This window comes from Lipotes vexillifer, unplaced genomic scaffold (genome assembly GCF_000442215.2).
Source record: "Lipotes vexillifer unplaced genomic scaffold, Lipotes_vexillifer_v1.1 scaffold664, whole genome shotgun sequence".
NCBI lineage: Eukaryota > Metazoa > Chordata > Mammalia > Artiodactyla > Lipotidae > Lipotes > Lipotes vexillifer.
In genome coordinates, this window is record NW_006782421.1 from 1,491,531 (window position 1) to 1,505,628 (window position 14,098).

At 43.8% G+C, this 14,098-nt stretch overlaps 1 protein-coding gene across 2 annotated transcripts in view; it reads right to left on the reverse strand.

The window, feature by feature from the left end:
• The window catches only part of CEP112 (centrosomal protein 112), a 432,986-nt gene that overhangs the window by 415,856 nt on the left and 3,032 nt on the right, over window positions 1-14,098 (reverse strand). Inside the window, exons 2-5 of one of the 2 annotated variants that reach the window (XM_007455273.1) lie at window positions 9,694-9,807; window positions 6,408-6,598; window positions 3,773-3,948; window positions 2,732-2,734 (exon numbers count right to left, since the gene is read on the reverse strand). In XM_007455273.1, coding sequence (XP_007455335.1) covers window positions 2,732-2,734; window positions 3,773-3,948; window positions 6,408-6,598; window positions 9,694-9,799 — 476 coding nt within the window. In that variant the 5' untranslated portion in view covers window positions 9,800-9,807. Of the gene's footprint in view, window positions 1-2,731; window positions 2,735-3,772; window positions 3,949-6,407; window positions 6,599-9,693; window positions 9,808-14,098 lie in introns of those variants that run through there. The other variant, XM_007455274.1, reaches the window with a different exon arrangement.

Below are 14,098 nucleotides of genomic sequence, written 5' to 3' on the forward strand. Positions count from 1 at the left end.
TGATTTTTTTTTTTTTTTTTTTTGGCGGTACGCGGGCCTCCCACTGTTGTGGCCTCTCCCGTTGCGGAGCACAGGCTCTGGACGCGCAGGATCAGTGGCCGTGGCTCATGGGCCCAGCCGCTCCGCGGCATGTGGGATCTTCCCGGACCGGGGCACGAACCTGTATCCCCTGCATCTGCAGGCAGGCTCTCAACCACTGCACCACCAGGGAAGCCCGCCCTATAATTTTTAATTACATACGTGTGGGTATGTGTGCACTATGGAATGATACACACCAAATTGTTGATGCCAACTACCTCTCATGAGGGAAGTGAAGCAAGAACATGGAGGGAAGGACTCTTTTTACCCTTCATAGTTCTACACTGAGGTTTTTACAAAAAGCGTGCATCATATATAGACTGTATAATTTTCTAAAATGAGGACAAAAACTGTATCAGTCATCTATTGCTGCATAACCAATTACCACAGACATAACAGCTTTAAACAACACATACATTTTCTCATAGTTTCTGTGGGTCGGAAGTGCAGGTGCAGCCGAGCTCAGTCCTCTGCTTAAGGCCACACAAGGCTGCAATCAGGGTTTGCCCAGAGCTGGGTTCTCATCCGGAGACTCAATGAGGGAAGAATCTGCTTCCCCATTGTCACGGTTGTCAGCAGCTTCCGTTCCTTCTGCATATGGGATTCACGGCAGCCTGCTTCTTCAAGCCAGCAAGGAGAAGACAGCAAGCCTCTAGAGCCAGTCTGCCAGCAGGGAAGAGTCTTATGTATCGTAATGTATTCATGGACGTGACAGCCCATCACCACTGCCATACTCTATTGGTTAGAAGCCACTCACAGGTCCTGCCCACACTGAAGGAGGAAGGACCGTACAAGGCTATCAACACCCAGAGCAGGATCTCGGGGCCACCTGGAACTCTGTGTACCACAAAGACAATTAGGATCTTTACCATCTCTCAATGGTAAGCACCTGAAAGATGACCGGGAAGTAATTTATATGGATGTATCTCATGGTTGTCTAAATGAAATTAACCAAACTGTACAGACAGGAGATCTATGTCTGTGGTCTCATTAGTAACATTTTGTAAAACCATGCTCCAGATTCAAATATAATTCAAGTATTTCATTGTCAAGAAAGGAAGCAGCTATTTGACCTTAAATACAATAAAAGATCTCTAATAAAATGGCAAGGCAATTTGGAAAGTGGTTTTTCTAAAATAAACCATGGCTAATAACATAAGCTTACACCAAGAACTATGAAAAAGGAAAGCAAAGGATAAAACCAGGACAGGACTAGTTATGTGTTGAAACTGTCTGAAGTGAAATGCTAAGTTTACTAGTGTGCACTGTGTATTTGGTGGAAAAAAGTGGTGGAAAAAAGCATGATAATAAGCCTGATAGAATATGACCTCATAATACTTCTAATGTGTCTAGAATGAGGCTACATGCCATATCCTACAGGAAGAATAAAGGTAAAGGAAAGGTGCCATCTCTATTGAATAGGGAGTCCTAACAAAGAGGCTTCAAAAGGACTCTGCATCTTTAATAATATAAAAAGGCTAGGACACAAACAGCATAATCTAAAATGCCATTAGAAATACTTCACATACAAAAAGGTCTAAGTAAAGCAGGATTTTATAAAGTGATCAAAAAAGAAACACTAAGGGGGAAAATCTTTTAAGATTAAAGAGGATGTTCAAAGGACAAGCTGAAGTGGTTGTAACATTTATGAGGCAGCATTAAACTTCAGTTCTAAGTAACAATAAATTATTCACTACAAAAACATACATGTGTCAAATATTACAAGCTCTTAAACTTTGTAAACAATTTCTTGCAGAACAGAGATGTATTAGGTCAACACGAGCAGATTCTAACTTTTTCAGCAGCACAGTATGACCACTCAGAGCAAAGGAACAACTTCAGAAAAAAATATGAAGACAGACCATCAATAGATTCCACCACCACTACTGATCTGATCTCACACATTTTGTATCTGGTCTTAAGTCAACTGTATTGCCTTTAGATGAAGTAAATGTTAGTTTTATTTTTAAGTGCCTTCATGTACGTAAAATTACAAATACCTGTTAATTAATGTACATGCAAATTAAAATTTTTAAATAGATCAAGTTAAGAGAAGCATGTAAGTAAAGATACCCCTGAGAAGTTTTGTTTTTGCAGCCCTACTTGGCCTTGGCCTTAGTGAAATTCTAACACTTGACTAGAAAGAGACTTGCCTCTTCCAGTTCCTTCATTGCCTTTACTAATTGCATTGTTAAAAATATAAAAAGGTTAGGACACAACCAGGGCATCTCTGTAGCCCATAACCACACATCTCTTAACTTCTTCTAAAATTTATCCTTCCCTCAACTTTTTCTAACAGTACTTTTTGCAAATCCTTGTGAGCCATTCTCTCTGCCACAATATGCCTGTCTCAAAGAGGCTGTGTCCAGAATAAATTCAATGTGTGGCAGTGCCTAACAGCCCATTCACTGACTCGTGTAGGCACTCATCACCAAAAACTAAGACTCATGCCGTTCGTCACAGGTGCCCACCCGGGGCCAGGCACTGGAAATACCGTGCAGACAGGAAGAACACTGTCCCTGCCTCAGTCTCTGTAATGAGACCACAATCTCCTTACACCCCAACTTACTGCTACACAGCTAACAAAAATTCCAGTCACACCTCTTCTGCTTCTAAATCTCCTAGGAAGGCAAAAATTAGTATTTAACACCACCTGCTATGGACTCATCTACTCATTCCTTTTCACTCTTCCAAAACATGTCCTTAATTATATCACCTCTTCCTGTTCCATATTAATTTGTTTCCCCTTTCTAATAAAAAAATTTCATATGGACTGGATCTCTTGCTTTCTGTCCACGTGTTCTTTTCCACCATAATACCTGAGGTCTGAAAAACATAACCAGACTATATCAACTACGAAGACACTTCAAATTACTAATAAGATTTCTGTATCTTTTAAGGAATAAACCAAAAAAAATTATAGCAGAAAAGATTACATTGTTAACCTATTCAAATTTCAAAAATTAAAATTACCAAGAGAATGGTGAGGAGTGATGTATGAATTGACACTGTCCAATATTTTAACATTTCAGGGAACAGTGCCAAAGGTAAAACTCAAAATCTGATAAAAGTCCAATTTAAATCTATCCGTCCTAAAGGCCAAAAGTTACACTACAACAACAACTGTTTTATTGTGTACTTAAAAAACTTAGAAGGTCACTTTTATTTGTACTAAAAATCCTATTTAAGCTTAGTACTCTAGTAAGAAAGCACAATTTAATAGGGTTTATGTTTGCATTCATTATTTTATTAAATCAAAACGAATACTGTTCAATGAGGGGGAAAGGACAGAAATTCAAGAATAAGCTTCAAGATGGATATGGAGGATGTTATATTTGGTTGAAGTCAGTGAAATGTTCTTAATTCATGCTTGTCATAAAGGAAAACAGAGAACTGTGTCATTTAAAGATTTTCAGGCACCACTTTCCAAGCAGTGGACTAGATAGAAATATTTAACATATATCCAAAAAGCAGCTAAAAACATAATATAATCTTGAATATACAATAAATGGAAAAGCAAAACTGTTATTTTACCTATACAACATTCCTTCATAGCCCTCAACTTCATAGCAAAAATATAAAGTAAACCCACTGCTTACCATAAAAAAAAACATGGAAAAATGGAATGTATTAACCAGTTCCAAAGATGGGCTAAATAATGAAACACACTTGAAACCCCAAGTTCATGGCGTACCTCTGGACATGGGTCGGCGACTGTACCAAAGAGCAATCTTCTCCAGAAGAAAGCGTCCGTGACTCGCTGAATCTGTGCTCACCGTTCCCCAGCTCGCCCATCACCCAGTCTGGTAATCCTTCTGGGCTGGACAATCCTTTGGCTTGTGCTGGATTTGGTTCATCAAAATAGATGGACTGATTTTTAAAAATTAGAAAAATTATTCTTTCAAAATGTACTATATGAGATAATCAGTTAAGATTTCCATCAAGTTTAGTGACAACCTTTCAAATACTCAAATTCAATTACATAAAAATATATAAAAATGTATCATTCAATGAAATATTAAAATACATAAAATGGATAACTTATTTACATTTTACTTATGTTGTGCTCTATAAGAAATCTGATAAATGATAAAATTACATGACAGATACATCTGATAATAATGATTTATATTACAAAAGGAATATTAGCTGTATGAAAAGATAAGTGAAAAGTTCTTTTTAAATCATGTGCCCTCCTATTTCTTTCTGTGATCATTAACTACTCTGCACACACACACACACACACACACACACACACACACACCCCAAATCAGTAGGCAGAGAAAGCACAATCAATAAAAATCAGAAATCAAAATTTCTAGTCATCCTGCAGTATCCCACAAGCTAGATGAAAAATCCAAGATAGGTCTCTAGGCCTTTACATTATTAACATTAGTAAAATAAAGCCCTTTCCTACAATTCCATAAAATGAGTGTGAAAGGGAAAGCATGATACAATACACTCATATTTCAACATCTGAATGTGTTTCAGAAAATGTTCTACCTTCAGTCATTAAGAATAGATGGGAGAGGGTGTGGAGAAAAGGAACACTCTTGCACTGCTGGTGGGAATGTGAAATGGTTCAGCCACTATGGAGAACAGTATGGAGGTTCCTTAAAAAACTACAAATAGAACTACCATATGACCCGGCAATCCCACTACTAGGTATATACCCTGAGGAAACCAGAATTCAGAAAGAGTCATGTACCAAAATGTTCACTGCAGCTCTATTTACAATAGCCCGGAGATGGAAACAACCTAAGTGCCCATCGTCGGATGAATGGATAAAGAAGATGTGGCACATATATACAATGGAATATTACTCAGCCATAAAAAGAAACGAAATTGAGCTATTTGTAATGAGGTGGATAGACCTAGAGTCTGTCATACAGAGTGAAGTAAGTCAGAGAGAGAAGGACAAATACCATGTGCTGACACATATATATGGAATTTAAGAAAAAAAAAATGTTAGGAAGAACCTAGGGGTAAAACAGGAATAAAGGCACAGACCTACTGGAGAACAGACTTGAGGATATGGGGAGGGGGAAGGATGAGGTGTGATAGGGCGAGAGAGAGACATGGACATATATATACTAACAAACGTAAGGTAGATAGCCAGTGGGAAGCAGCCGCATGGCACAGGGAAACCGGCTCGGTTCTTTGTGGCTATCTGGATGGGTGGGATCGGGAGGGTGGCAGGGAGGGAGACAAAGAGGGAAGAGATATGGGAACATATGTATATGTATAACTGATTCACTCTGTTATAAAGCAGAAACTAACACACCATTGTAAAGCAATTATACCCCAATAAAGATGTTATTCAAGCCCTGGTCCAGGAAGATCCCACATGCCGCGAAGCAACTAAGCCCGTGCACCACAACTACTGAGCCTGCGCTCTAGAGCCCGTGAGGCACAACTACTGAACCCACACGCCACAACTACTGAAGCCCGGGCGCCTAGAGCCCGTGCTCTGCAAGAAGAGAAGCCACAGCAATGAGAAGCCCGCGCACCGCAAGGAAGAGAAGCTCCCACTCGCCGCAACTAGAGAAAGCCCACGTGCAGCAACAAAGACCCAACACAGCCAAAAAATAATAAAAAAAACAAAACAAGAATCCGCCTTCCAATGCAGGGGACACAATGGTCTGGGAAGATCCCACATGCAGCAGAGAAACTAAGCCCATGAACCACAACTACTGAGTCTGTGCTCTAGAGCCCGCAAGCCACAACTACTGAGCCCACGTGCCACAGCTACTGAAGCCCGTGCACCTAGAGCCCGTGCTCTGCAACCAAAGAAGCCACCACAATGAGAAGCCCACACACCACAACGAAGAGTAGCCCCCGCTCGCTGCAACTAGAGAAAGCCCACGCGCAGCAACGAAGACCTAACGCAGCCAAAACTAAATAAATAAAAAATAAATAAATTTTTTTAAAAAACTTAAAAAAAAGTAATTCACTCCAACCTCTCGTTACATTAATACGTAAAGAAGAGCTTAATAAACTAGAATTTACTGACATCCATAAATTATTAAATAATCCAGTGAAAATCAGTGGGAAATTAAGGCTCAATATTTAAAAATTCATTTTAATGTTTTTCGAAATATTGTAGAATACTGCAGGATGACTAAATCAATTAAGTATGGTCCCATTAGAGCTCAATATCTGATTTCCATTCAAGGTGGAAAAAAACTGAATCAGGGAGCAAAAAAATAGTTTTAGCTAACATATTTTCTAGGACTTGTAGCTTAATAATATGACCATTCCCAAATGGGATGATAAATTGACACTTTTAGAGAAACAAACGAATGCATCTTTTGGTCAAAGACACCTACCATGTATGAAGGTAAAGTTTTCAGCGTCCCTGGCTCAGGGCGGTGGGTGAAAGGGCCCTCGAGAGCCCCTCGCCTGAGCATGTGTAGTAAGAGCTTTGCGTACAGATTCCGATTCCTCCTGCCTGTGACCCCTGCTCCTGTTCCTGAAGGCTCACACAGTTTTCTAATCCAAAGTGCACACCTCTGCCGCTCTAGAAATACATAGGAGCTGTTAGACACTTGAGTTTTCAGAAAATAAAACATTACATTAAAGACCCATAAAACATCTGCTCTAGTCTGCAGCAGGGGCTGGCTGACAGCGAATATTTTAGGTTTTGCAGCCATATGATATCTACACAACTCTGCCGCTGTAGCATGAAAGCAACCGCACACCATTCACACCACACGTCACCAAATGGTTATGGCTGTTTTCTAATAAAACTTTACAAAAAAGGCAGCAGCCTGGATGTGGCCCAGGAGCTACAGTTTGCCAACCTACCCTGGTCTAGAGTTTAACTTTAAACTAGTAATAAGATCTCAGGATTGCTACCAAATAAATCTGAGACAAAAATGTTGCTGTTCGCAAAGCACAGAGAGATCAGCTCGGTGCTTTGTGACCGCCTGGAGGGGTGGGATAGGGAGGGTGGGAGGCAGGGAGACGCAAGAGGGAAGAGATATGGGAACATATGTATACGTATAACTGATTCACTTTGTTATAAAGCAGAATCTCACACACCACTGTAAAGCAATTATACCCCAATAAAGATGTTTAAAAAAAAAAAAAAAGTTGCTGTTAAACCATCTCTAAAATAATTTCAGTTGTGTTGAAAAATCTTTCTGTAATTCTCATTACACAAACCGAGAGAGAGAGAATGCAATCTTATTTAGCATTTTAAACCTAATCTAAAATTGAATCTCAAATGTTTTATTTATTAAACTGGTAATCTTCAGGGATTTGTGGATGATTTATTTAGGAATTTCTTTTAACCTCTCTAAAAACAATTGAGGGTTACATATTTACATGTAATTTTGAAAAATAATGATCCCTTTAAAAGCTACCTTAAAAATGTAGCACAGTTTAATCCACATATAATGACCTATTGACTATCTTATCTTACCACGACACAGAATTGTTTTTAGGTCTCAGGAAAACCATTTTGACATTAATCTTTTATCAGTCTAACTCAATTTGAGGATTATATATCTAACACAAATCATAAATCTGCTTCAATGTCTTAGTTTCTAAAGGTCACATTCATTTATTGTTTTACCTACAAAATTCCCTGGGGCAGATTTACCACTTTGCTCATACTGGATTTATCACTACACGTATGAAAGGTAGTCTCTAAATAACTTTTGTATTTTTAGCTTTGAAAATTATATAATCACAAAACAAACTTCTTGAAATATCTGGTGTACTTTGTGCAAAAAGAAAATACAAACTAAAACTGATAAACTTAAGCAAACAGTTTTTCAAACTATATTTTTATATGCCCTGCAGCAAACTGAAATCCATATAATAGTCAATGAATAGAACTTAGTACAACAATTTGGCTAATGAAAAAAATTAATTCCTCTATTTAAAAGAATGGCGAAAACCATTATCAAAAGTAGAATTTAACTATAATGAAATTTAAGTTATTATGAATGTTCAGGTTCTTGACTGGGATGTGAGTTTCTGAGCATTCATGATGTATTAATTACATAAAAGAGGGTCAGGGATATACCAATACATACTGACAATGAGTCATGAACCAAAGATTACAATTAATCTAATTCTATGTACCCCAAATCCCTTTTTAAAAGAAGATAAGGGACTTCCCTGGTGGCGCAGTGGTTAAGAATCTGCCTGCCAATGCAGGGGTCACGGGTTCGAGCCCTGGTCCGGGAAGATCCCACATGCCGTGGAGCAACTAAGCCCGTGCACCACAACTACTGAGACTGCGCTCTAGAGCCCGCGAGTCACAACTACTGAAGCCCGCGCACCTAGCGCTCGTGCTCCACAAGAGAAGCCACCACAATGAGAAGCCACCCCAAAAAGCCCACACGCCACAAGCAAGAGCAGCTCCCACTCGCCCCAACTAGAGAAAGCCCACGTGCAGCAACAAAGACCCAATGCAGCCAAAAATTAATTAATTAATTAATTTTTAAAAAGTGATACTGCATCTTTAAAAAAAAAGAAGATGAAATATGAGGATAGTCTGAAGTACATTTATAATGAGAGATTTTAATATACACTTATGCTAATCAGCACATCTAAGACAAGAAGGAAAAAAAGGCAGTGAGTATCAGAAGAGGACACAGTATAGAAATATCATTAAATACTAATTCAACTAATCGTGAATGAGCCACGGGACAGGAAATATTCATTTTAAGAAAAGCAGAGGAAGAAAGAAGAGGTTACCATCCAACAAGGCAAGAGAAGAAGGCAGAGGAAGAGGCGTGAAGGGAAGACCATGCCAAGCCACCCTGGACTCGGACAGGCTGCAGGCCCTGCCTGGTACGATGGGTGACCACAGAATGCATAACTCATACACTGCGCTCCCTTTTCCCAGTGCAGCTCCCTGGAATAAAGATCTAACACTGAGTCGGCTCCTCATGTTGAATATGAAGTTGACTCAGACACCTCACAGCAACAGGGAACCTGGACAACATTGGGGTAAAAGCCGGTCTCCTGGTCCCACTCCGAACCCTCCTCACAAAAGCTCCCAAATCAGATTTACCTTTACGGCCAGCCTTACGCCTACTATGACTCAGAGGGTCTTCCCTGCCCCTCAACCTCTCTTCAACTGCTCTCTGATAAACCTTTTTTTACTTGAGACAAAGACTCACAGAGGAGAAAAGGTTAGGAATTGCAGACAAGATGCCAACAAAAACGCATTCACACTTGATTTTAGTCAGTCAACCAATGAGCATGTAAGACTAACAGATTCCTTTCTGCTTTGATAAACAAAAGGGTCAGAGACAGGTGGACAGTAGGCTCCTGAAAGAGGAACCATCTTCATGGTAGGAGGAAAAAGACGCAGGAAAAAACAGTTACAGCTAACTTTAAAGACCCATGCAATTTAAGCTCATGACCTGTGAGAAGTGGTCTCACAGTAATAGTACCTTTCCAGAGTTCAGTAGTTCACCATGACTAAATTTCTGTTTACCCTCCAACAGCTAAAGGTAAACAATCCTTTATCAGCTTAAGATGAAAACTGTTATTAAATGAATCCACTTTTCATTTGGAAAGTTCATGGGTTTGACTAAATAATACAAAGAAAAAAATTAATTTTAAGAACGTAATTTTCAAACATAATCTTACCTGACCTATGAGGTAATTTTAGAACAAAGGGCTTCATATCTACCACAAAGTGATCAAATTCCGCATCCAGCTTCTCCCATTTTTCTTCTTCGCTTCCCATTTCCATAAGTCAGCCTGTAAGAGATTTAAAATTAAAATATTAAGATCTGTATGCTGAAAACTACAAAACTCATGAAAGAGATCAAAGGTAGTATTAAATACCCCCAAATTGATCTATAGATTTAATGCAATTCCAATCAAAATCCCAGCAGTATTCTTTGTAGATATATACAAGCTGATTCTAAAATTTACGTGGAAAGTTAAAGGAATGAGAATAGCAGAAACAATCCTGAAAAAGAAGAACAAGTTTGGAAGACTAACATTTTACCTGATTTAAGATGCATATTATAAAACTACAGTAGTCAAGACAATGTGGTATTGGTGAAAGGATAAGACACACAGACCAATGGAACAAACTAGAGAGTCCAGAAACTGACCAGCACAAATGTGGACAACTGACACTCGACAAAGGTACAATTCATGGAGGAATGATAGTGTTTACAACAAATGATGCTGTAACAATTGGGGATCCATATGCATAAATAGATTTAAACAAATAACCTCACTCTGTATACAAAAATTAACTCAAAATAAATAACAGACTTAAGTGTAAAATGTAAAACTATAAAACTCTTAGAAGAAAACATAGACGAAAATCTTCATGACTTGGGGTCAAGGATTTCTTAGATATAACACTAAAAGCACTACCTGTAAAAGAAAAAATTGATATATTGGGCTGTAACAAAATGAAAAATTTCTGTTCTGCAAAAAACTCTTTCCAGGAGTTGAAAAGATAAGCTACAGCCTGGGAGAAAATACTGCAAATCATTTACCTCAGAAAGGACCTATATCAAGAATACATAAAGAACTTTTAAAACTAAACCATAAGAAAACAAACAACCCAATAAAAGTAATCAGCAAAAAAAATTAGTTCCTTTGCCAAAGAAGATGTACAGTTGAGAAGTAAGCGCGTGAAAAAGATGCTTAACACCATTAATCATTAGAGAAATGCAAATTAAAACCACAATGAGATATCACTACCTGCCTATTAGGACAGCTAAAATTAAAAAGGCAAACAACACCAAAGCTGCTGAGGGCACAGAGCGAGAGGCCTTCTCACGCACTGCTGGGAGGTACACAGAGCGGTGCAGCCACTCCGGAAGACAGGTTAGCCATCGCCCACCCAGTTAAACATACCCTTAGTGGAGGAGCCAGAAATCCCCCCTTGGGCATTTATTCAGAAGAAGCAAAATCTCTATTCGCAATGAAACCCGGATGTAATGTTTCTAGCAGCTTTCTTCTTCTGTAGCCACCAAACCCTGGAAACACCCACGTGTCCCTCCCCCGGGAAATGGATAAACCGCCGTGGCCTCGCCACACAACGAAACAGCGCTCGGGCAGAAAGCGGAAGGAAGCGCCCACAGGCCCCCCCACACGGGTGAGCGTCCATGCGCGAGGACGCGACGCGCAAGGCGCCGTTCCCGGAGGGCCGCGTGCTGTACGACGACACCCACTCGTACGGCATCCCCGAAAAGGCAAAAGCTACAGGGACACAGAACAGCTCGGTGGCGCACTGGGTTAGCACGGGGCGCTGCGACTGTCCCGCGCCTTCTGCGCCCGAGGTCATAAAAACCCGTTCTGAGTCTGTGTAAAAATTCATCACACTGCACACCAAGAAAGCGATTTTAACCGTACGTAAATGTAAAATGTTTAACTTCCATCAAGAAACGTAAAATGCTGGTCCTCGTACTTCTTCCTAATCAGGAAGAAAACCACTGGAAATGAAGGGGGTGGACCCCCAAACTCAGACACAGAGCTTCTGACAAAATTTCTTACGTTAAAAATATACCCAACAGTCCACATGTTCCTCTCAGGTTCGAAATGCCTTGGTAAGGATGCGCACCATCTCCACGCTAAGCACGGTCCCCAATTTGTCATTTGGCCGGTTTACAAACCACACGTTTGGGGAAAGGCGCCGGTGTGCCTCGGCGGCGGCCCTGCTCCACAGACGCCCTCCCTCTGCTCAGCGGGCCCCTAACGTTCACCAGGGCGCCCACCTCAACACCAGCAGCCCCTGCGCGGAAGGCCCTGGACCCGGCCCCTCTGCGTCCGGCCGCCGGCCGTCCCTCGCAGCCCGCGGCGGTGGGCCGGCGGCTCCCTCGGGGGGCCGGCGCGCCCTGCCGGGGATCTTCCCGCCGCTCCGGCAGGCAGCCGTGCCGGGAAGGGAAGCAGTCTCTGACGTCCACGCTACCGCTCCCAGCCACGGCTCTCGCAAGCCCGCCCGCAATGCCCCTCTTATGAGGCCCCCACCAGCGGACCGGACGCAGCGCTCCCCCGGCATCGCTGCCGCCCACCAAAATGCCCTCCGGCCGATCGGCCTCTTTTCCTCCCTACTCCGCACGACATCGACCGCTCGACACCGTCCTTCGCTCCTCAGCTGAGGGTCTGCTGGAGAAAACGGGCACCGCCCTGAGGTCCGACCGGAATCCTCCGTTTTCTCCCATTTCGCCGTCCGCAAGGCAGCCCTGAAACTTTTACCAGCCCTCTCCAAGCCCCTAAGCCGTTGCAGCTCCGCTGACTCTCCACGTGGGAAGCTCACCTCCTCCTGGGAGGAAAACGGCATATGCTCTTCCCTCCACCGCCCAACTCGCCTCCTCGGGAGCACATCCTCACGTGCTCGCTCCCGCGTCAGAAGCGCTGACCGTCCTCCCTGCAGCCGAGACCTCCATCACTGTCAGGGGCCTCCTCGCTGTTTCACACTGACTCCTTCCCCTCCGCCGTCCCCATTCGCTAAGCCCCGTGAGCCAACACAGCAACAAACGCTCAGAAAGGTCTCAGAACCTGCCTGTGTGCCTATTCTCACCGCTGCTCTCTCAGAGCAAGCCCTCCCCACCGCCGACTCACCCTAACTCTCCCTGCTTCAGTCCTCACTGGCACCAGAGATGTCCCAAGTACAAAGCTCCGCACATCACTTCCTGTCTCCACCGCCCACTGCCACAGGACAGGATCCAAACCCAAAGTTAGGCCGGCCTGCCAAGGTCTTTGCCTTCTGAGCTCCCTACGCACACACACGCACGCACACGCACACACGTGCACAGATGACCATGCCCCACCAGTGAACTCCCTGCCATTCTGCAAACACTCCAAGCCCTTACAGGATCACACAGGCTGTCCCCCCCCCCCCCCCCCCCCCGCGCCCCCCCCCCAGCCATGAAATCCTCTGTATCATGCATTTTCATTCCTGGGTTATCACCCCTCCCACCTGGACTAGTTCAAGAAGGGAATCTATAAGCATTTCCCAGCCTGCTTCTCTCTCTCTCTCCCTCTCTCTCTCTCTCTCTCTCCACATCCCCCACTCGAGACTCTTCCCGCCGCTCCGGCAGGCAGCCGTGCCGGGAAGGGAAGCAGTCTCTGACGTCCACGCTACCGCTCCCAGCCACGGCTCTCGCAAGCCCGCCCGCAATGCCCCTCTTATGAGGCCCCCACCAGCGGACCGGACGCAGCGCTCCCCCGGCATCGCTGCCGCCCACCAAAATGCCCTCCGGCCGATCGGCCTCTTTTCCTCCCTACTCCGCACGACATCGACCGCTCGACACCGTCCTTCGCTCCTCAGCTGAGGGTCTGCTGGAGAAAACGGGCACCGCCCTGAGGTCCGACCGGAATCCTCCGTTTTCTCCCATTTCGCCGTCCGCAAGGCAGCCCTGAAACTTTTACCAGCCCTCTCCAAGCCCCTAAGCCGTTGCAGCTCCGCTGACTCTCCACGTGGGAAGCTCACCTCCTCCTGGGAGGAAAACGGCATATGCTCTTCCCTCCACCGCCCAACTCGCCTCCTCGGGAGCACATCCTCACGTGCTCGCTCCCGCGTCAGAAGCGCTGACCGTCCTCCCTGCAGCCGAGACCTCCATCACTGTCAGGGGCCTCCTCGCTGTTTCACACTGACTCCTTCCCCTCCGCCGTCCCCATTCGCTAAGCCCCGTGAGCCAACACAGCAACAAACGCTCAGAAAGGTCTCAGAACCTGCCTGTGTGCCTATTCTCACCGCTGCTCTCTCAGAGCAAGCCCTCCCCACCGCCGACTCACCCTAACTCTCCCTGCTTCAGTCCTCACTGGCACCAGAGATGTCCCAAGTACAAAGCTCCGCACATCACTTCCTGTCTCCACCGCCCACTGCCACAGGACAGGATCCAAACCCAAAGTTAGGCCGGCCTGCCAAGGTCTTTGCCTTCTGAGCTCCCTACGCACACACACGCACGCACACGCACACACGTGCACAGATGACCATGCCCCACCAGTGAACTCCCTGCCATTCTGCAAACACTCCAAGCCCTTACAGGATCACACAGGCTGTCCCCCCCCCCCCCCCCCC